Source organism: Bemisia tabaci, chromosome 3 (genome assembly GCF_918797505.1).
Source record: "Bemisia tabaci chromosome 3, PGI_BMITA_v3".
Taxonomy (NCBI): Eukaryota; Metazoa; Arthropoda; class Insecta; order Hemiptera; family Aleyrodidae; genus Bemisia; species Bemisia tabaci.
This window is the reverse complement of record NC_092795.1, coordinates 6,016,027-6,040,212: the sequence shown is the minus strand read 5'-3', so window position 1 is coordinate 6,040,212 and position 24,186 is coordinate 6,016,027. Positions and strand designations below refer to the sequence as shown.

At 36.3% G+C, this 24,186-nt stretch overlaps 1 protein-coding gene across 2 annotated transcripts; it reads right to left on the bottom strand.

Moving 5' to 3' along the window:
• Nucleotides 1-15,391: 15,391 nt before the first annotated feature.
• Nucleotides 15,392-23,422, bottom strand: LOC109030809 (afadin- and alpha-actinin-binding protein). Of its 2 annotated transcripts, none has more exons than XM_019041972.2 (8): nucleotides 23,095-23,422; nucleotides 21,529-21,626; nucleotides 20,399-20,584; nucleotides 19,726-19,857; nucleotides 19,246-19,363; nucleotides 18,265-18,349; nucleotides 16,775-16,907; nucleotides 15,392-15,599 (listed from the first exon to the last, which is right to left on the bottom strand). In XM_019041972.2, exons 2-8 carry the CDS (start codon nucleotides 21,598-21,600, stop codon nucleotides 15,411-15,413), a joined length of 915 nt encoding a protein of 304 aa, XP_018897517.2. In that variant the 5' UTR covers nucleotides 21,601-21,626; nucleotides 23,095-23,422; the 3' UTR covers nucleotides 15,392-15,410. The 2 variants fall into 2 exon arrangements, with proteins under 2 accessions (XP_018897517.2, XP_018897516.2); XM_019041971.2 differs by having other exon boundaries at nucleotides 21,529-21,623.
• Between the last annotated feature and the right edge of the window lie 764 nt (nucleotides 23,423-24,186).

Genomic DNA, 24,186 nt, shown 5'->3' with positions numbered 1-24,186 from the left:
CAGTTTTGTTCTCAATTAGACACCATTTAGGAGAGAGGAACCAATCCTGCTAAAAATGAGTGTGATGTTAGCATATTGACAGCAATGTGCTAGTATTAAGTTTTCAAGCATAAACTGAGTAACGCAATGTTAGCAATATGCCAGTACTATACTCAGTCAAGTAAGACCCATTTTCATAGAAAATCGTAAAGCTTTCATTATTAAAGAAAAAGTCCCCTCAGATACAACACAGATACTAATGGCCCTTTTGTTGCTGCATTAAAGAAAGATAAAACAGGAAATAAACACCTTACCCTTGTGAGTGAATTTCTTTATTCTAAAGGAATCGAAGGGATAAAGAATATGTAGAGAGTCAACAAAGATCATCATATTGAAATAATGAGTAAAGATTTTGCATACAACTTAATTGATAATTATGTAAATCCAATCCCGTATGGAAGATGTAATTGCGATATTTTAATGAAATATATTACACGCAGAATCATAGTGAATTACGTTCATACTGATCTCAATATGAACTCTATTGGTCAATACCTACAGGAAAAATAGTCTAGTATTTTAGGCGTTAGGCGAATCTATCGTAAAAATGAAGACAAAGCGTTGATTCCTACGACGAAATTAGATGCTTTATGGGAGAGGTCTGTAACCCCAGATTTTCTATTCATTGTCTTTACTAAATGCTCTATCACTGTCCACATTTTTCCCCTTCCTCCGGGAATAGTCCTCTGAGAGAGAGAGACTAGGCGTCGAAAATTTTCCATGAAAAGCATTTTCATGCGATATCATGCCAAAAATATCATTGAAAAGTCAGGGAATTTCATCCTCTAAAGCACTGAAAAATCAAGAATAAGTCAGGGAATCCTGAAATCTGAAAAAAACTCATCGCCCTGTTTAAGTTTTAAATGTCTGAGCCGACCAGAAACAGATCTTCTGTTGACCACACTCTTACTATTGTACAAAGGTAGTTATTGGTGGTTCTTCCTCGACAACTGTCGAACTGAACCAGAAACTGTGTGATACTCCCCGCTGCCGCAACCCAGCGCGGGACCGGACTGTGGTCTGACAGTCTGGTACCGACCTCCCGACGAAAAGGATTGATTGATATTTGATTTGATACTTGAGATTTTGTTTGGATGCTTTCCTCTTCGATCTATACGAAGCGAAATCCCAAGAGGACAATTACAACACATATAAGTTAAGTCTTACTAATTTACACAATTCATTCTACCATTTCTACTGTTCATGAACTACCCACCCTTAATATTTTAAGCGTTAGACGAATCTATCGTAAAAACGAAGACAATGCGTTGATTCCTACAACGAAACTAGATGTTTCAAGATGTTGCTGAACTGGTTGCCTGTACCAAAAAAATAACAGCAATAAGCAGAACCAGAAGGAACTTGGACGTGATGATCCACCGAAAAATTTCAGAAATGAGGGGAACTAGAAGGAACCTACACCCGATGCTAAACAAAACAGTGGCAATAATGAACAGAACCAGGAGATGCCAGTACCTGAGGACGATTCGACTGGAAGCAACCAGGAAATCCTCGGACTGCTGTATGCACCAGTAAGTTCAAAAAGGGCTCAGAGAAGTATAAATTGTGATAACTTTCCTGTACCAGTAGTAAGCACCCTGGTCCAATGCAAAATTAATTCAGGTTCTTCAAAGCTGAATCAAGAAGGGCATTAAAGTTCTTGTTCTCTAATTAAATACTAAAAATGGAACGCTGGTGACCTCTCTTCCGTTATCTTTCTTTGTTATTATCTTAATTGTTTTTATGCTTCATCCTAGCAGCCAGGGTTTTTTATTTATCTTTTCCCACCTCTTATTTCCTACCCAAACTAGGTTTACTTTTAAGTTTTTCCCTAGTTTCAATTGCTTAGTTCTGTGAGCAGCTTTTTACCCACCTTGCAGGGGTGATGGGTGCAATTTTGCAGGTGATATTGCTTCCGGAACATTGTCTTTGTAACATGGTTCCAACGTTGCTGCAATATTAGGTGGCAACATCGCTTGAGAAACGTTGCTTGAAACATTCCAATAACATTGCATAGCAACATTATCTGCAAACGTTACTTAGTAATATCAGGGTAACGTCTCTTGTAACATTGCACACAACTTTTTTGTGAAATATTTTAAAAACGTTGCAAGAAACATCACGGTAACATTGCATAGCAACATTATCAGCAAACTTCACATAGTAATATCGCAACGTCACTTGTAACATTGCACACAATATTGGTATGAAATATTCTAGAACTGTCGCAAGAAACATCACTGTGACATTGCAAAACAACATTTTCCTCAAATAATTTCTCTCGTGAACTTCTCTGTTTCTAAAAAAAATCCGAAGGTGAGGAAGGTTAAGTTATTAAACTAATAAGCCTCAAAATTGAAAGGCTGATGAGAAAAAAAAAAACATTTTCAGGCCCAGCAGGTTGTAAGCATGAATTTTTGTCTGCTTTGCTTTTCAACCCTAAATTTTTCTTAATAAAAGCTGTATTGAAAGCTCAGCTTGTTCATCTCTCTTGATGCACAAAATTGAAATCGTCACGAGGTTCGAAAGATGGGTATTGCCGAACGAAGTGTTACTAAAAAATATTTTCTGTTTGACCGTATTATCATACCCACCGTCTCATATAATATCCTCTAATTTATGTTTTATCTGTTTTCAACAGAAGGAAGATGCTAAAAAAAAGCAGAAGGAAAAGAATCGATTGAAACAAACGGGCGTACGTTTAGAGCTGTCAGACTCAGAGGATGAGCTGGTGCTCCCGAATTCTGTTTAATCAATTTTAATCTTCCTTTTTTATTTTGTATGGTTACACTTACTTGTTTACCTTATTTGTATTTCAATTATTTATATTTCATTTTTGTATTTTTTGGACAAAAAAAGAAAATTAAAGAAATGTAAGAATTTACATTTAAAACAAGATCTTGATTCATTTTTTCCTTTCTGTACGTCTATGTGGATCAAGCTTCAATTCGCATCTCTTCCTTTTGTATTTCCTGTAAAAGTATTTACCTGTATCCACATCAAGGCAATTAATTTGAAATTCCCAGCTTTGTACAATTTTCAAGTCTTTCAATTTGGTCTTGAAAATATTTTACAAGACGAACTGAAAAAATCTCCTTAAAAATATACAATGCAGGGGAAGTCAAATTATTAATTGACTTGATGCAAATGTAGGTATGACGCCACGGGTAATACAAAACTAAGAGATGCGAACTGAAGCTTGATCCTATGCAGCCTGTGCAATGTTTCCGCGAAATTGCATCATGACGTTGCAGAAATATTGCAAGATGATGCCTCCATGAACCATCACAGTAAAGTTGCTGAAACATTGCAAGGTGAACATTACCTTGCAATGTTTCTGCAATGTTGTGATGTAATTTTGCAGAAACATTGCAAGGTGATGTCTCTGTGAACATCGCCGGTGATGTTGCATTCTGTTTCATAAGTAAATTTACCGCATCATTGATGCAAAGTTGCAAGACTAATGTTGCATACCTATTGGTGATGTTGTCGCAACGTTGCTGCAACATTGCTTTGCTGGGTGGGTAAACACTTATTATGTATTTAATAGCCAAAACCTTTACCGGAGTAATTATTCATTCCTCTCTTTCAAATTGATACATTGGAAAGAGGGTAGTTGTTGTAAAAAATTCTAATGTTTAAACTAACCATATCATGTTCAATTTATTTGTTTCGATAAATAAACCATATATATATTCTAATTAAATATCAAGAATTGTCCTGCGGTAGAGTAGCAGGACAAATTGACCATTATAGCTGGATATTTTATGGTGTAAACTCTGTGCTTGGTTGCCCGACAAAGTATATTTTCAATTGTGTTGTTGCGCCATTTGGTGCTAGGAAAGTCCAATTAAATAAGCCTTGTTCACTAAAAATTGGTAACACACAAAAAAAAAAAAAAAAAAGAAGAAGAATGTTACGCACTGATGCACAATTGTTATGACTGCTTCACCAAGAAAAATACAACTATAAGTTTTTAAAATTTGTCATGATTTGATTTGTTTGCTTACATTCATCATGTTTTTCTCATCAATGCTATAAGTTCAATTATGCTCTCAGCGAGTAACTCAATTTTGTAAAGTTTCAACCTGTTTCTCCAGAATTACCATGAGACTGAAAATGGAAAACCCTAAAATTTCCTCTCATAAGATTATATGTGATGTTCTCTTTTTTCATTTTAAGCTCCAATGCACCTTCAAGCAATGTCAAGAAAAAAAATTAGATCTGTCATCAAAGAGGCAAGAAATAGAGACTTCATCAAATCAAGTGATGTCAGGAGTCTGGGATTACCTGGGGTGCTAGAGAGGTATGTAGCACATGACAAATAGGTTTTGAAGAAACTTGCCTAACCCTAATATAATTTTTAAGCTCCAATGCGCCTTCAAGCAATGTCAAGAAAAAAAATTAGATCTGTCATCAAAGAGGCAAGAAATAGAGACTTCATCAAATCGAGTGATGTCAGGAGTCTGGGATTACCTGGGGTGCTAGAGAGGTATGTAGCATATGACAAATAGGTTTTGAAGAAACTTGCCTAACCCTAATATAATTTTTGATTCATTAGAGAGTAAAAATCAGCACTATGACTATGTTATCATGGTGTCCTTCTAAACATGTCTCTGCAGGGTTCTGATTACACACAATCTGCTTATAATTTTATGGTTAATGTATCTTCTATCTGCTCCGTCATTTAAGCTGAATAACCCTATTGAGGTTACAGAAACTTTGACATGTACCTTTGTCCGTTGAAGGAATAATATTTTCTTTGAACATAAGGTGTTCCATTTGGAGGCCATTTGTAATGAACTTAACACCAATAGTTGTTTTTTTAAGTTTAAGTTGGTTTTTAAAGTTATAATTGTTTGCTATCACTCATTGATAAAATTTATTAAGAAGCACTCAAGCCTTTCATGACCCTTGAGTGGTTTTCACTAGCTTCATAGTGTTGCTAATTTTTTTCTTTCGTGTTGTTGTCACCCTTGTTTCTATAGAAAGAGAAAAGATCCTCCTTTCCCTCTATTGCTTTATTTAGAATTTCTCTGCAATTCCTCGTCCTTTCCAGTGTCTGTGGAAATCAGGTAACTATTTTAACCAAAACAACAATTAGAAAAATCATTGATCTGATGGTGGGGATGATTCAGGAAAAAATTGCCGAAGAGGTTGCTGCTACCGGTCAATTTTCCTTATAAATAGACTCGACTTAAGATAAAGAGGCGAAAGACTAAAAGTCTAATTGCGTTCGATACGTAAATGCGAACGTAGATTGCCACTGTGAAAGAATTGTTCAGGTGAGATACTTAAAAATTGCCGAGGCTGGAAGTCCGCACATGGAATTTTACAAGAAATCGGAGCTTTTCCTCAGAACATGGCAGTTCGAAGGCCATACTGACAGCAATGCTCCTCCATCCCAAAATGGATGGATCATCTCTTTCCGTGCTATTCCCTTCATCTGGCAAAAACTGCACAAATTAGGCTTCAAATATCTGGAGCCGCGAAAATTGAATCAAGACTGTCTAGAAAATTGCTTCGGTTGTGTTCGCTCAAATTGCAGAGGAAACCACAATCCTAACTGTGGGCAGTTCTTAGGAGGACTGAGGACCATTGTCATAAACAATTTTGCCTATGTCGACTTGAGAGGCAGCAATTGTGAGTAGGACAATGTCGCTTTGCTGGAGGATTGACGCAATTTGCTGCAAGCAGAAGAAGAAGGGCCATCTGTTGATAAAGTTGCTGAACCATTAACAGATTTAGAACTTCGGCACAAAGAGAAGGACATGGCTCCTTTACAGTTTTCAAAACCAGCAAATGACAATGAAAAGTGCACTGTTGCATACATTGCAGGTAGCTTTTTTAAAAAGTATTTGAAGAAAATTAAATGTAATTCTTGCAATGAGATCCTTATAACAAACGATTTAACATCTGATCATGAATAAATAAAACACAAGGAACATTACAAAGAAAACACCAGCCTTAACTACCTAACTAAAATTGTTTTTGAAACAATTGGAGAGGCCCTGTTCTTTGTTGAAGTTTTTTAAGACTAAAAGTCTAATTGCGTTCGATACGTAAATGCGAACGTAGATTGCCACTGTGAAAGAATTGTTCAGGTGAGATACTTAAAAATTGCCGAGGCTGGAAGTCCGCACATGGAATTTTACAAGAAATCGGAGCTTTTCCTCAGAACATGGCAGTTCGAAGGCCATACTGACAGCAATGCTCCTCCATCCCAAAATGGATGGATCATCTCTTTCCGTGCTATTCCCTTCATCTGGCAAAAACTGCACAAATTAGGCTTCAAATATCTGGAGCCGCGAAAATTGAATCAAGACTGTCTAGAAAATTGCTTCGGTTGTGTTCGCTCAAATTGCAGAGGAAACCACAATCCTAACTGTGGGCAGTTCTTAGGAGGACTGAGGACCATTGTCATAAACAATTTTGCCTATGTCGACTTGAGAGGCAGCAATTGTGAGTAGGACAATGTCGCTTTGCTGGAGGATTGACGCAATTTGCTGCAAGCAGAAGAAGAAGGGCCATCTGTTGATAAAGTTGCTGAACCATTAACAGATTTAGAACTTCGGCACAAAGAGAAGGACATGGCTCCTTTACAGTTTTCAAAACCAGCAAATGACAATGAAAAGTGCACTGTTGCATACATTGCAGGTAGCTTTTTTAAAAAGTATTTGAAGAAAATTAAATGTAATTCTTGCAATGAGATCCTTATTACAAACGATTTAACATCTGATCATGAATAAATAAAACACAAGGAATATTACAAAGAAAAAACCAGCCTTATCTACCCGACTAAAATTGTTCTTGAGACGATCAGAGTTTTTTGAACAAAAAACCTTACATCAGAAATCTAATGAAAATCATTGTTTCTGAGCTTGAGAACACATAGGACTTCGGCTGGGTTTCAGTTGGTTGTCCCAACAAGGTTCATCAAGAATATATAATCAAATTCCTGTGTGAAGGTACATTCTCTGTGAAGGTAAAGTAGTGGTGTCGTAGGGAGAGTAGGTAATTCGTGTCTCGTGGATTATTGACCGTCGTTTGAAAAGTGGATTTACGCATGTGATTTGAAGACAAATAATTCAGATTTAATATTGTCATGATTTCTCTCTACTAATTGATGGCTTTTGTTCAAGACTAATTATTTGTATACCTAATTCTCAACACATAATTCATACGTCACACGTCATATGTCAATTTGACATAGACGATTAAATTGTGTCATTTGAAGAGTCTTCTATAGTCTTACACAAAACTAAATGTAATTGGTAAATCTGGCTCTCTACCCCACTTCTGCTTGAGGGTGGAGAGGTAAACAATATGCCTGACACACACAGACGATTAAATTGTGTCATTTAAAAAGTCTTCTATAGACGATACAAAATTGAATGTACTTGGTAAACCTTACTCTCTAACCCCCCCCCCCCCCCCCTCTGCTTGAGGGTGGAGAGGTATGTTATATGAATGACATTCACAGAGTATTAAAAAGTGTCATTTGAAAAGTCCTCTATAGTCGTACACAAAATTGAATGTAATTGGTAAACCTGACTCTCTACCCCATATCCGCTTCAGGGTGGAGAATTAAAGAATATGAATGACATACATAGATGATTGAAGTGTATCATTTGAACAATCTTCTACAGTCGTAATCAAAATTGAATGTAATTGGCAAACCTGACTTCCTACCCCACCTCCGCTTGAGGGTGGGAATGAAGGTAATATGAATGACATACATAAACAATTAAAATGTGTCATTTAAAAAGTCTTCTCATTTGAAAAGTCTTCTATAGTAGTAGACAAAATTGAATGTAATGGGTAAACATGGCTCTCTACCCACATTTGCTGAAGGGTGAAGAAATAGAGAATGTCATTACCAACGTTTCTCATACATTTCTTATGATTATGTCCTACAGCTCTGCCCACACAGTAAATGTGGGTAACATAAGGTACTCATTTCTCTCTACCCCAAATAAGTTGAGGGTGGAGATGGAAGAAATGGGCTACACACAACAACATAGACGAATGTGCAGAAATAATGGTAACGGATAAAAAAATTTATCAAAATAAGTTCATTAAGATATTAAATATTCATTAATATTAGCTGTGTACTATATAATTTTACCTCTCATAGTATGTAATTAACATTATATTAGATATAATCTCTATATATACTTCACAGCGATATGACATGAATATATGTCACACCTACTTCCTGTTAAAACCGTTTCATATATGCTTATATTATGCTTTGTTTAAACTAGATTGGATACAAGTGGCAAAAGCACTTGCTAGCCGAAACAAAGGAACCGCAGAAACACTAAGCTGACTGCAATTAGGATTAGTCTTCAGAAAATTTTCTTGGATTGAATCTTGATAACCGGTATCCCCCCCAAAAAAAATCTTAAAACCATACGGAAATTCTAGGAATATTTTCTTGGAGTGAGTCTTTGGCAAGAAAATGAAACCAAAAAAAAGGTTAGAAGAAAAATATTACAACACAGATGCACAGGAACCAAAAACTATAATATCAGGGTATGATATATATCCTGATAGATATAACAGCATAAAATGTGCAGTGGGTCCCCCCCTCCGTCTCCCCAAATTCAAATTTTCCCGCCGTTGGGTTCTGGTCAGATTCCTGTCTGTTCCTGCGCAGACCCCAAGCCGGCATTCAAGTTTTTGCTGTTCGCTCTTTCGGATCGTTTCCGTTCGTTTTCCATCCTCGGACCCTTTCATTTTTCTTAAAAGATGTGAGTACATTATTGTGAATTGGTCCCCTTTAGGGGCCAACTATGTCGTTTCTTTTTTTGAGCTTCCGCTCCGGCCAGCTCGCGGGTGATTGCTTTTTCTTTTTAGTTTGATCCCCAGTCCATTTCGTGTTCACTTAAGCCCCACGGCATGGCCATCTCATATACCTACGTGTTCATTATTGTGTTGACCTTTTCCTGTTTCCTGTTCTTCATTTGTCTATAGTACGGCCAGCCGGACCCGTACAAAAAGAAAGTAGAGGAACATGGATTATTAAAAAGCCCACTCTTCCTCCATTCTATGATGTTTTCCTGAAAAATGCTGTTTTGTTAACAGAACAAATGACGGCAACTGTCTTTGCTCAAATTCAAGGTAAAATTGAGGTTTCTAAAGAACAAACGTATTGGTTTTCACCAGAAAAGATAGCGAGTACGCTAATTGAAGCTAAAGAAGGCAATGTTAAGATCATAAAAAAAAACATCATCTCAGATGACGAAAATTCTCCTCTTGGACTTACAGATTTTGCTTTTCTTGGTCTACCTAAAACTCTAGTCAGCGATAACGGACCTCCCTTTGATTCTCAAGCATATGCGACGTTTTGCACTAAGTTTAACATTCAGAGATTGCATTCCCCACCATACTCCCCAGAGTCTAATGGTCTTGCAGAAAAAGGAGCCCAAATAGCTAAACGAGGATTAGAAAAAATTCTGATGTCAACCACTGCAACTTCACCCTCTTTGTACCAGATTGTAAGTTTGTTCTTATTCAACTATCGCAACACCCCTAGCACTGTTACCCTCAAATCCCCAAACGAAATGTTACTCAGTTTTCGCCCCTGTACCATGTTAACGCAATTGTTACCCGCCACATCAAGAGAAATTTCAACCCACCAATTTTTGACTGATGAACAGGTCTTCATTAGAATTAACAACAAGACACCGGTGTTAATAGGTGTCATCGTCAAAAGATTAGGTTAGGTTGGTGCCAAAGGAGCCAAAGGAGATAGTGCGCATTTTTGGAGCAGTGCAGCCAAAGCATCGGGGATCAGGATCAGGATCCAATCGCCGCTACCGGTCGCGATCGCGATCCCGATCCCAGCATCGGGCAGCATCCACCGAACAAGACCAGCGAACAAGCGACCAGCGAACAAACGACCGGCGAACAAACGACCGGCGAACAAACGACCGGCGAACAAACGATCAGCAAACAAACGACCAGCGAACAAACGACCAGCGAAGGGGCAACATATAATACTTCTTTTTTTACAGCGTTGCCATATTGTACAATACCCGCCATACAACACCGTAATTTAATTCGTATTATTGTGCACCATCGGGCAACGCTGTTTGATATTTTACTGTCCTTAAATTCCCATTTTCACCCTACTCGAGCCTCATAGGAAGCATTTGTGAGCTAATTTTAATTTACTCCTTCCTAGATTCGATCGGCTATCTGAATGCCAGAGATTGTGTTCTTGGAGACGACTCCATTTTTGTTCTTTTCTACAGACTAATTGAAGTGTCTGAGATTGCAGATTTCCTTGGCCTATTTGGAATGATAGTGAACGTGGACAAATCTTTGATCACTAAGACCTTCACTGATATCTACTTCTTGGGACATCACTACTGCGGATCCCGTGTTACTAGAGAGGAATTCACCTGCCCATCACTTGCCTTATACAGTAAGAACCCAATTCCAACACCGGCTTACTCAATAGTCCTAATTGCCAGCCTAATTTAAAATTGCGGCTTCAATTCTTTTGGCCTTCAAAATTTGTACAAATACACGTTAAACACTTATCCTATTAACTGAGATTTAGAATATTCTAAACCTGTTACTATTAATCATCCTTTTTACTATTTGTTTGTCACTAGTTAAGTCACACTGTAAATTTTGTCTACAATAAAGGGCTGTGTAAGACCTTTTTTAAGGAATGCAAAAATGTTTGTTGGCCTTCTATGGTGTAGTGGTTGTAACAAACCACTCATGTAGAGTGAAAAACGGCTACAAATGCCCTGTCTTAGTTCATGTTAGAAACACAGATATCATATCTTGGGTAGTTTTGAATTATACTACTGTAGGTAATACCTAAAGAAGTTAGTATATGTATTAGTGAAGACTATACTCCCAAACAGAGTCAGACATAATATGTTCATTCCCAACAACTAAAAACAAAACTAGGCAACTCTGATATGAGACAGTTTCAGACTAACATCTCAAATCTTGGCAACGTGGCCACCAGTTTAGCTGTCTTGTGTTGTGCTCTTGTGATTTTGACCAAAATTAAGTTTGAAGGTTTTTCAAGACAAATTTTCACTTTTCCTTCTGAAATACTAGTGACACTGCAAGTCTTAGAAATATTTGCTTGGCCCTGGGCACAACAGTTTTGATTTGAACAGGAACATTGAAAAACTTTCAGCTACAACTTGTTACCTGACTAAAAAATGCATATTATGCTTAGTAATTACGATAGTTCAAATATATAACGTTGCTTTTACCTTAATTTTCACCTGGACAACGAGTTAATTAATATCAAAGTTCAAAGTCTCGAAAGTCCACTAAAACAGGCTAAAAGTACTGAACAGTAAAGACAGCAAGTAAGCAACACCATTACACCAGCACCAGCTATTAGAGTGGTACTGGCACCTCTCTGCCAGAGGGCGCATGGCACTTGGCACCAATATTTGAACACATATCGCCAATCGCCTATGAAACTTGGTTTCAAGGATCGACATTTTGACGTGTTGACACCCTTAAATTTTAACTATGAAGAAACCTTTAGGAAATAACCCTATATCAATACACTGTGTAAATGTATGATTTTATAGCATAAATTTAACATTTTTAACTGAAATTACATTTTACTCATTTTTCCGCTCCTTAATTTACTTTGAATGTAAGGGGCCTTGTTTAAGAAAGAATCAAATACCTTATAGCAACGACTACTGAAAAATCATAAATTATAAGAGGACAACATGTTCCAGGCACAAACGGATCCAGACACGTCTCAGAAGGAGGGCGTAAGGGATGTTCAGGGGCTCCCTCAGCCAATTTTCGAAATTTGAAAGCATGTGATAGGCAATTTAAGTCAATTTGGTCATGAATAAGTTGCAAAATATAAGCGTTCTTCCTTCTTATTTCTTCCGTTCTTTCCTTCCTTCTTTCTTTCTTCTTTTTTCGGGCAAACAAGGGGCGTAAACCTCCTATGCCCTCCCCCCCCCCCTTGGATCCACGTAATGGTTTCAGGAAACCCTTTATGGGTGCCTACTTTCTCATGTGAAATATACGAATAAATTGTACAATTTATGTGAAAGAAGCATTACAAAATTTAAAAAATACTTAATTCTTGTGAAGACATTTTCATGTAAATTAACTTCAAAACTAGATTTGTTTACAAACTTTGCCCCAGGTGTCACCTATCAATACGTTCTTTTTTTTCTTCCTCCGACTTTCTCTTTGAATGGTGGTTATTTTGCTATCTATTTTTTGGTACTTATTTGTGAATAGATTTGCTTGTAATTTGTAAATGGGTTTGCTTGTAAAATTGTAAAATGAGTAAATAAATTTATCAGATAGCCATTTTCATACACCAACTTCCCCCTCTTTTGTAGAATATTTTTCAAAGGCAAATATACACAATTCTCTTACTTAAATTGTGCTGCATGATTTTTTTGTCCATCAAAGCCTTAATGTTATAAAGGCTCAAGTTCTCTGGGTTCATACTTGGTTAGTTGTTGAAACAGAGGGTTCTGAATTAAAGTTATTGCTAAGTTAGACAATTTTAGCAACAACAAAAAATGATCCTGCATCTTTCTAAAACCAGTGAGTCTTCTTTTAGAGATTCAAAACAAGTTCAAGTAATATAAGTCTAAATTTCTGATAAGTATGAAATTATCATGTTGAATAGAAGCATAGCCAAACACTTGCCTTGGAACAGGATGCAATGTCGGGTCTGGAAATTTTGGCTGCGATGGAGTTTACACCTGATTTTCTAAACCCATGCTAGAATGATCTGCGGCAGATAAGAGAAGGCAACAATTAAGAATCAACAGAGAGGACAGTGGGTCAATGGCAGTCATTTTTTTCATTCATTTTTATTTTCTAAAAGTACAGCATTTTCTATGTGTGTTCCATGTGTAGACATTGGAAAATTTCGCTGTTATTACTGCTGATTTTGCCGTTATTTTTGTAGCGCTTTTTGCGTTAGGCAGCTTAAAATAAAGCTTTCACACAATCACATGTTAAAAAAATTATTTGAAGTTATGTTTATGCCCCGGTTGCCACCATTTCTTTCATCAGTATTTTGATGCCATTGGCGAACATTGATAGCTAGTAGCCAATGACGACCAATGCTCAGAAACAACTTCGTAACTTCTTATATTGAAAAAAAGTGCGGCAAATTTCGTCTTACATGCATACAGACGTAAATTTTACGAAAATGTACAGATTTTGCCGATTTCGCGATAAATCCGGAAAATGACCGAAATCGCGTTATTTCGCTTTATATTTTCGTTATCAGGGGGTTAAGATTGGTCCTTTTGTCTGGTTTTCTGATTCCTAAGCATATTTTAAAAATTTCGCGGCGAAATTTTCCAATGTCTGTCCATGTGTTCCAAAAGTGCAGCAGGCTTTCAGGATTTATTTCCTTCAGATTGTTTTAACCCTAAATTGCCAAGAAACTTTATTAAAAAAATTCCAAAATGAGATCCATTTAAAACAATATTTTTGGCAGCTGCTGATGACAAAGCCAGGCAAGGGAAAAGTCGTTTACTACTTGGCTAAACTTATCTTTAGATACCACCTTGCGCCAACTTGACAGTTGACTGTTGATTGGACGGATTCCGATCAGCTTTTTTTCCCTTAGCAATGGTTTTTCTCAACTTTTTAATGAACATTGTGTCCTATGGAAAATCACGAACGGAACGCATTGCGCGATAAGGAACTCCATGCTTCTGGCTCATTTTAGAAATTAGATGGGTGTATTACTGTATCTGTGGATAAGCCAGAAACAATAGTTCCTTAATACAAAATGTATTCAAACTGAGAATGAGGTTGAAGAGAAAAATTCGATAAAATATTCTGCCTGTGCCTATCAATGAAAAAAAAAAAAAAAAAAAAACTTTCATTGGTTTGATAAGATCAAAATATTTACCTTTCCTCATCAGGAGTACAAATAACTCTCTACATTTCCTTCAAATCCGTTCTTGTCTTAGAAAAATGATTATTGCTAGAAGCTGCTACTACACACTCGCAGCAATAGCTGACTTGGGACCATTAAACAATTGAAAATTTGGCTCTGATTTATGGAATAGCGCTTCAACGTTCGATGAACATGTGGTGCGTTAATCGTCAGACTTGCAAAACTCGGATTTCCAAGTTGTTGTGATATTTTTTGCTGTAACAGAATAATTCTTGATGATTATAAGGTCGCTGGATAAAATTACTAAATATGAGCCGAAAATCAATTTCGAAGAAAAGGACTATCCAAGGATTAAAGGGTTTTTAAATTGGACCTGCTGATTTTGCTCTCTCTCTCTCTCTCTCTCCCTCTCAATAAAGGACTGCTCTGGAGCAGTTTTTTACTGGGTAAATTATCCATTAAAGTCGTGGAGTTCCACTTGCAGTGAGCCTAGGATAGCATCTGGTCAGTTTGGCAGTTAATAAAACAATACAACACTTGGCTAAAAAAGTCTTGCATGTTATTAGCCCAAAGGAGAGGAACATGAGGATCTTTCCGACCAAAAAACGTATACGCGTGTAAGCTTTTTGCTCGGAAATTCGCAATAAGATAAGTCATACCCTAAATTGGGTACCACTTGAATCTCATGTTGATAGCAGCAAAAGATCAGCGGATATGATTTTTTTGGTGCCCAAAGGTTGACCTATCAGTGCTTTTCTGAGCAAACAGCATGTATATATATTACGCCTTTCCTTGGAAATTCTGTTTACAGTGAATCATACCAGTTATTGCATTAAAATTTGCATTTTTATTAAAATTATTGCATAGCATTGCATTATTAAGCTAGGTATACTCTCAGAAACACCCTATTTCTGAGCAAACAGCATATAAAAAAATTGAATCCTTTAAGTGGTAATAAAAAATAACTAGACAATTTAACTAAAATTTGAGGATCTCTAAAAGTATTTTCGTACTATTTGAAAAGTTAAGGACATTCCTTTATTTGCAAAATTCAAAAAATAAAAGATGGGAGCAACCAACGACTTTCTGAAATACATATTACACACTTTGCACACACAAAAAAGGTCATATTACAGCAAACTATCTACGATAGGTACTCTGCAAATTTACCGCCTAAGGCTCATTGTGCCTTCAAAATCCTCTTCTAAACTATGCTACAAGTAGACAGAAGAATATGCACCATTATACACAACATTTTCTCCCCAAGGTTTTTCATACATTATACTCAGTGGATTTTTAAGTGGTGAGTCCAAAGATGCTAATGGATAGTTTTTATGTTCAATTCTTTCCCGTTAAATTTTGTTAGATGTTTAGGAAAGAAATTGTAGAGTGATAAGATGTTTGAAACCTGACAGTAAAACACCCTTGATGAATTTGGAATCAAACAGTATTTAGTACCAGGTTAGCCGCTCCAGAATCAATTTGACTGAGCTACAGTTGGGTCATTGTCATTTTTCATTAACAGTTTCAGTTCATCGGCTCGACATTCCATCAACAACGTAATCCTCTTGATTATAAGCAGCCACTGTTTGTGGAATATTCGAATAAAGTTTTCATACGGAAGATCAAAATTCAGTCCAGCTTCAATAGCATCACCGCTACCTTCCTGAGTAGAGACAAAAAAAATATCCTTTAAAAGATGGGTAATGGACTGCTGTACAGGACAGAAAATTAAGAATCAGGATAGATGTAATTCCACCAAAATTTTGCACAGAACAGTTGGGCAAATGTTTCGAATCTGTCCTTATTTGACTCAGGGTGACTTGTTTCTTTAGATTTGGAAATTCCGTGACTTTTCAATGTTTTGTTTCGGCATAGCTTCACATAAACATTAAAAAAAAAAAAACAAACAAATCTAGGATCATGGCAAGCGTGAGGAATTTTAATGGTGACTTTCTTTTTTTTGGGGCCAGTATTCAAAAAGTGGGGCATATTGATAATTTTACCAGGAAATAAAATAATGGATTTAGTCATAAAAGCTGACTCTGGGCTATAAAGCAAACGGAAATGGGTCAGAGGTGCTCATTTTTTTGAGAATCACTTCCTAAAAAGTGAACTATACTTCCAGGAATTTTTTTAGACTTTGTTGAAACCCTAAATGATCAAAAACCCCATTTTGACAATGCCAAAAGTGGGACCAGTTTGAAAGGATATTTATGATGGGCTCTGATGATACAGCACTCAGCTGCAGACACTATTGCCTTGCTATGTCAACTGATCTGAAGGATTCTGCTTACTTTTCTCTCCTCCTAAAACATTTTTTTTTTTTTTAAAATTTTGGGCTTTAACATGAAAAACAGAAGAGAACTGCACTGCAACCCTGAAAAACTACCTTGCAACTGGCCTATCATGATTGTGATGCAAAAACAGCGGATTGCGGCAACCAGCTGAAGTTCTGGAACTTCCTACACTTCTAATCAGAGATTTGAAATCAAAATGCAACTGTACTTTGAAGTGGAAAATATTTTGGAAATTCTAGAAGACATGACAAAAAATTTGACCGAGAAAGTCTATCCAGACTGATCCATCGTACGGTTCTCTTTCTTCTTTTTTCCTTTAAAGAGGAGTTTTGCCAGTCCCCAATTAAACACCATTAATCTAGTCGGTGAAAATTGTGTAGGTAAGTGTATTTTAATACTTTCCAAGAGAGTCTCATATCCTCCTTACCTTTCATACATGGGATTTGACAATGATTTTGAAGGAACAGCTTAGAAAATTGAAAAACATACTTGTGAGGCGATGAAATGGAAAATAAAGAGCTGCTCTCAGATGAGAGATTACCTCTGGTAGAAGGACGGAAATGATTTGTAGGTATTGCGTTTTCATTGCTTGCCGCCAGGAGACATTTTCTACCACCAAGTCTTGGATATTCTTCTCTAAGATTCGTATGCTTTTGATGTAGTCCTTTTCCACACTGTAATAAAAAGAGGACCTCTAGTTATTTGCTAAATTCGATTAACTGATAAAACTATAAAACTAACGTTATGTCATGCAACTGAATGCATTAATTATTAGAGTATTCATTATCAGCTCACAGATTTTCAATATTGATCATTTTTTAAATACTTGGTCTTATTTTGATCTTCCTTTCTTAACTTGATCTGATTCTGAAATTACCTTTTAAGTCCAATAGTCACTTTTTATTTCATGTCTAATTGTTTATTAAGATCATCTCTCTCCTTCAGGAGAAAATTTTTCCTTAGGAGTATACTTTACAATAGTTCTGGTGTTTCCGCCTCCTCTCTTATTTTTATAAATTAAATTACTCTTTTACGTTCATTTTGCAGCATTACTGCAAATATCTTGTATTTACTGTCAATTTCTTTCTTATTTAGTCTGTGTTTGCGGGCCTTCTGGGCCAGAGTGCTGTTTGCCTGGTTTCCACCTGGTGCTCCTACTAATAAAGAACATACTGGGGGGGGGGGGATTCAACATTGAAACTACAAAAATCATTTATACTTCAATTGCAAAGTTTCAAAATTTCAGCTCCTACTACTTTCTTTATTTTGAAGAATATTAAAAGGCACTTTTGAACTAAATTTCCAGAGCATGGGTAATCTCGGAGGAATAAAGGAAAATCACACAAAATCTTTGGCAACTACGGTGATTGTTCATTCTATAGTGATGTAAAATGTGTCACGGAATCCACAAAGTCGCGAACGTGGATGGATATATGTTTTCATAATTTCAACCCAAAAGAAAAAAACAAACAAACAAAACATTGTTTTAACATATATGACTTGCTCCTATTGAAAGTTAGACAATTTAAAATCTTGATAGATAATTTAAAAATTCAATACACATGTAAATAAAAATGTGACAGAATTGTGGAATTAATTTGGGTTCACACTATTCTGACAGAGAATCAAAGGCAGAAATACTAAAAATTAGAATTAGTAATCATTGAAGCTCATTTCGTGACTCCAATTCTAATTTTTGGTATGTCTGTCTTCAGAGCTTCCCTTGGCCAATCGAGAAGACCCAATGGGCCCACTATTATTCTACCATCCTGTCACCTGGAGTAATTGGACCACAATTTTTTTTTGTATGAAAATGTAACATTACACACTTCTAAGATCCCTTCTTCAAATATTTTGATTTATTTTAGCATGCTTAGAATTGATTTGAGAGCCTTAAACATCTGGCATTTTATCCTTCTTTGAATTTACCACTAACTTGTCACAATTACTACTGAAGAGATCCATACTAATCAGGACCATGAATTAACAAAATGCGTAGACAGAGGACTGCCTTCAAAGTAAAGTACTTACTCAGGTCCTATCATTTTTTTCAGTCTTTCTTCTTTATGCTTTTCAAATTTTTCCTTCAGCTCACCGGAGACTCCACAGTAAAGCTCTGAAAAATCAAATAATAATTTAGAATTTAGAATAAAGGGTCAAATCATTCTGCCAAGACTTTTGGTGTGAACTGAATAAAAAATAATGGACACCAAGACATGGTAAAAATTAGACGTCTAAAGCCAGAGTGTCCTAGACCTTTGCTGGAAGGCATCAACTCCAGTTCCGGAGCTATTGACACTTGCAGTGTAGCGGAGATGGGTAGAGGTCTCCATTTGATTTCATTAAAGCAGCGAGCGTGGTGCATTCTTTGCACAGCAAAGGTCTGAAATGTCTTGGCTTAAAAGGTACGTGTATTCATCAACTTAAACTTATGAAAAATAAACGATTGTAGTTTGAACAGTAAATAGTAAATTGGAACCTCCTTTTTGCCAAAAAAACCATGATCAATGTCGGCCAATCGGTCATCTAAAACAACCCACGCCTACCTATATTAAGCAAATAACTCGAGCTTGGTTTCACAAATATTTGCCATTCCTTTTTGGATATAGGGTATATTGAATTTTGACCCAAAAGCAAAAAACAAAAAAATTCTCTGACTTAGAGTTGAAATCGGAAAGTCTTAATGTGTCCATCGTCTTCTGCTTAAAAATTCAATAAGGTAACAAGTATTGGGATTTGTTGTGCTAAATTTCATACCCTGTCTACTGGTTACTTGTTTCTTTTTGCTGTTCTAAACATGCTAGCATGGAATGCAAAAAATTACTCAAAACTTGACCGAGCTGCTTTCATCCTCAGGTTAATACTTTTAATTATGTACCTGCACAGGGGATAGTGACGTAATACAAGGGCAAGGGAGAGATAACAACAAGAAAAACCGTGTAGGTAAAAGAACTTGGGAAACTAATTGTTCCAGGGTTTTAGTTGATGGACGAACGGTTAGAGAAATCTTACCTCTACAAGCATCAGATGCGATTAAATTTTGCAATCGATCAATTTCATTGTCTCGTTTTCTGATGTTGTGAATAAATTGATTGCTGAAAGACTCTAGTTTTCCGTGCAATTTTGAAGCCTAACCATAATGAAAATGGAAGAAAAAAAAAAAAGAAAAAAAAAAAAAACATGGGTTATTAATTAGCACAAATGAAAAATAAAAAACACTAAGAAGTGGCCAAACTGGGGTGATTTGAAAAAATTGTACTTCACAGCATTGTAGCTGTGATTAGCTGCTCCATTTTTCATGAGATTTGTGGCCTCCTTGTTTGAATAAAAATTTTTAAAACATGACGCTTCAGAATAGCATTAAAGAGTCCCTTCAATGTATGAGAAAAAAACAGAACCAAAAAGGGAAGAAATGATATCATTTTACTATTGACAGTGTTTATTTAAAATACACTCAAAATTAGACATTACTCAAGTGTAAGATTTACAAACCTCTTGTTTAACTTCTTTGAGATCATCTTCTAGAGATGCCACTTTAGACAATAGTTTTCTTTGTTTCAGTTTCAAGTTACTATTGAGTGTTTGCATTTCTTCTAATTGTTTCTTTGAGAGCTCCAGAGATTCCTGGAACAATAGTCAAAATTAAAGTCAGGGCATTAGAATAGGGGTTTAAGAAATTAAAATTTTTAGGGATGTAAGTTAAGTGATTGAGGGGATTCTAACATTTAGGATTTTTCAAAATTCTGCAAATAAGGAAAGAAGTGATCACAGACGTGTTTTGTTCAAAACAAACTTTGTTACCATTTTTTTTAATTGCTTCTTTCTTTCCTTCGATTTTGAACAGCCAAAGCAGGAGTAATGTTTAAGGCCATGACTGAAGACTTTACTTCATTTCTGGTGTTCATTTGTCTAAGCAAGGTGTGGTTGGAGAGCAAAAAATGTTTTGAAAATTCCAGAGGGGTTCTTTTTACACGTCGCTAAAAAATTGCTGTAAAAAAGTAATTTTTTCACTTAGTGAACTCAACGAGAGCTAACAAAATAAGCTACAAAATCCAGAAAACTGCAATTCATTTTTTTTGGTAGACTGTTTGGAGCAAGTCAACTCTCAGTTTTTTGGGGACAGCTTTGTTATTGTGTAGACGCAAAGGAAAATGGTGATAGTTACATTTAGTTTCTTATTACAATCAGTCAGTTCATTGATTTCTGCCTGCAAATCTTCTCTCTCTTGCTTACATGCCTCTTGTTGCCTTGTTGCAATCCAAAGATTATTGATTAAAGCAACCATGACGTCCGATTCATTCTCTGATTCTGTGTACTTTGGTAACCCTGGATATCCTCTGAAGTTCAACTCCTGAAACACACATGATCATTGCTTAGTGATACAATTACATTTTTGTATGCGTAGATCAAAATTCGAGTGAGAAGGTCACAATGAAATGCAAAGCTTTCGGTTATTATTAATGAGGTTTTTAACTAAAACTCGCGCATCATAGACGAGACAAAAGTCAAATCTAGTTTATATGTCGACGCTCATTAGTGGTTCTATCTTAATGCGACAGTAACCTGCCAGTGTGTATACTCCTTCAGTAATCTTACGTATTACTCATTTTCTCCAAAATCGTAGTTGGCAACGAGTAACCGACCAGATATTTTTGGTTCTTGAAGTCTCATATTTTGTAAAATGACAGTAATTTGTCAAGTTTTTGGCATGAAGAAGTTCAGAGTCATCATTCTTTTCATTATGAAACCTACGTTTTAATCGTTTTGCCCTGTGTTGTTCATAACCCTTGGCGACATGACTATTCCTGTTGTCGTGAAATCACCCAGAGTCTCTGAACTTTTGAGGCACCACTGAATGACATTGTGAGGAAATCTTAATCAAAATTGCTTGGAAAGTATAATTTCTGATTTTTTGGGATCATTTTCTTCTTGAGATTTTCATGCTAGAGAAGAGATGAACTTGAAGGAGACTTCTTTACAGTTTAAAGTTCTGTCTTTTAGTTCACAATTTCTTTTTCTTTGTATTTCTATCATTACATCATTGTAATCACCTGATCACCTGAGAAATGTGGAGGAAAATAGATGTTATGGCACTGAAAAATGAATTGGCTGATTTCTTCAGTAAGCTGACAATGAACTACAACTGAAAAACAGCTTAATATCAAATCTCATCTCTCAAAGCTCTTCAGTGGTGGTACTTAAGTAGCAAACGGTCAAAATTAGGACTAATTTTAACTGTTCGCAAAACATTTTTTTCACTAGTACTGACTTTAAGTAAATGGCTTGAGGTCTTACCTGAGATAAAAATTTTAAGGCAGCTCCTACATTATTTCGATTGCAGAATGTAAGATCAATCTGTCGATACATCCTGAATCTAGATTCTACCAAGTCTGCTGCATGAAAAATCACAAAAAATTAGTCAATATAAGTAAATTAAATAATACTGATAGAAGATCTAGATAGATCTAAGTCTGGTAGACGTTGAAACTCCATCTTCGTGCATGGGTAGCAGGTAGCTACTACAAGTACATCACAAATTAAAGTAAATATAGTCCACACCAAATAAGTTAACGCACTTTTAGACTGCTACTGAAGAGCCGCCATCTTGATCCTTGCAATTACTTTACATGTAAAAGTGATGTTAGACCGTCTTTTGTTTCAGTCTAGAAGTGTATAAACTTATGTGGCATCGACTCTACTTATAATTTAAAGTACTCGGCAGGCAGTCAACTTTTTTAAGGAAAACTAGAGTAGATTTAGGGGCCGTGGCAAATTAGGGAGGTAAAGTGACAAAAAGCATTTCAGGTCAATTAGTTGGATTCATTACTAAGTAATGCTCTAACACAAATATTTGAACTGCAGGCCTCAAAGCTTTGGCTATATATTTACCATTCGCAGGATTTTGGCACCACCAGCATTGAGGTGATTTGTCACTCTGTAGAACTGACATATGATGAATCGCATTGATTTTGTCATAAATATCTGCACATTTTGAATTTTCAGCCAATAAAAAGATAGTAACTCTGCCCATGAGCCTAAAGAATTAATCTAAACCAAAAAATATGCAAAATGGAGATGAAAAGAGAGTCCTGTTGGGGAAAAGAACCTTACATTCGATAACTCTATCAAATGCACGGTTTTCATCAAAGCATTAGCGTATTTTTGATGATGATCGGTCGAGCCAAAATGCCACGACAGTGGCGGCAAGATCATAGTCGGGTTTGTAAACAGACTTTCGAAATTGATGCTGGTTGGATGCCATCATCTTCATCAGGTCATTTCTAAACCATATTTTTTGTAGGATTATATTTTGGCTCCAACATTTGCAAGAATTCCACCTTCTATCTGTCTGCTGAGTTCCATTGTTGTTCCGAAAAATTACGATTGTGTCTAAACAAAATACAAAACCGCTTGATCCACCCATTTTGGTTCAACCGATCATCAACGATGATACACTTCAGAACTTACTGATTCCTCTTAAATTTCTCTATATTTTGCCGATATTCTAAAGTAGATTGATTCTTTAGGCTCATACGTAGGGGGTATTGTCTTCTTTGTGGCTGAAAATTCAAAATGTGTAGAAATTTTAGACCAAATTGATGCGATACATCGCATGTTTATTCAACCACACCTGAAACCGCGATGAGTCGCCTTAGGAATGGCACTTCTTTTTTCTTCAGCAATTGTGCCTGCAATGAGTAAATAATGTAAAAAGCAAGAAATAATCTTGTCACCAGATACTCAAAGAGGCTAGGAAGCTAGAATCCAAAACTTAGCGTAAAATATGATAGAGATCTCTGATAGGACCGTGGAAATTTTTCAAAATAGGAAATATTTGTGATTATGTTGAGAACGACTTACCTAAACCACTACCGAGGCAATTGCTTCTCTAAAACTTCTAACTGAAGGCAGGAATAATGCAAAATCTGCCCAGAAACCATGTGGTCTAGATGGTTTTTCCCATGGCTTGTGCCACCTACGATGGAACAAAGAAAAACTTTCAGCTACAACTTGTTACCTGACTAAAAAAGGCAAATCTATGCTTAGAAATTACGATAGTTCAAATGTATAACGTTGCTTCTACCTTTATTTTCACTGAGACAGGCTAAAATTACCAAACACGAACAGTAAAAATTAAAAAATGTAAAAAAAAAAGTAGAAAGCGACTAAAGCGAGAAAGCATGAAGCTGAAGCAAGGTAGATTTACACAGGTATGGAAAAGTTGAAAATTTCCCATGAGCCTCAGTACGTGTCACATGACCTCGTGACGTAGGTTAAGGGGCCCGTTTTTTAATTAAATTACAATCAAATTTACATTCAAACGCTTGTGCGTTTAAACGCTAAAATTAATATCGTATAACCAAAATTGTGCAAAAAATCCCACAAAATTTTGACAAACGATAAACCGAACATAATAAATCAAAATAATCAAAACATCCAAAATGGCTGACGTTAAGGGGCCGCTGGAGAGCCAATCAGAGGCCAGTTGTTTAGTTCTGTCCATACCTGTGTAAATCTACCTTGAAGCTGAAGCACATGAACATGAAGCCGGCTATCAGAGTCTACTGGAACCTCTTCGCCAGAGGGCGCATTGCACATGGCGCCAATATTTGAATACATATCACCTGTGGAACTTGGTCTCAGGGATCGACAATGCAATATGACGCGTTGTAGTTGTAAGTATGTTTTCTCTGGACGCGTTGACGCCCTTAAATTTTAACAATAAAGAAACCTTTAGGAACACTGTGTATATATATTATTTTATAGCATACATGTAACATTTTCAACTAAATTCCATTTTACTCATTTTTCCGCTCCTTAAAAATTTACTTCGAATGTAAGGGGCCTTGTTTCAGAAAGAATCAAATCCCTTGTAGCAACGATTACTGAAAAATCGAAAATTATATGAGGACGATATGTTTCAGGCACAGACGGATCCAGACACGTCGCAGA

Bases quoted from the DNA above. Each gene is read 5' to 3' on its own strand.
- LOC109030809 (XM_019041972.2), bottom strand. From the start codon at position 21,600: ATGTATCGACAGATTGATCTTACATTCTGCAATCGAAATAATGTAGGA. The intron at 18,350-19,245 runs GTAAGATTTCTC...TTGATTTTTCAG, and splicing joins CGCATCTGATGCTTGTAGAG to AGCTTTACTGTGGAGTCTCC. The intron at 15,600-16,774 runs GTAATCTCTCAT...GTCTCTACTCAG, and splicing joins TTTCCGTCCTTCTACCAGAG to GAAGGTAGCGGTGATGCTAT.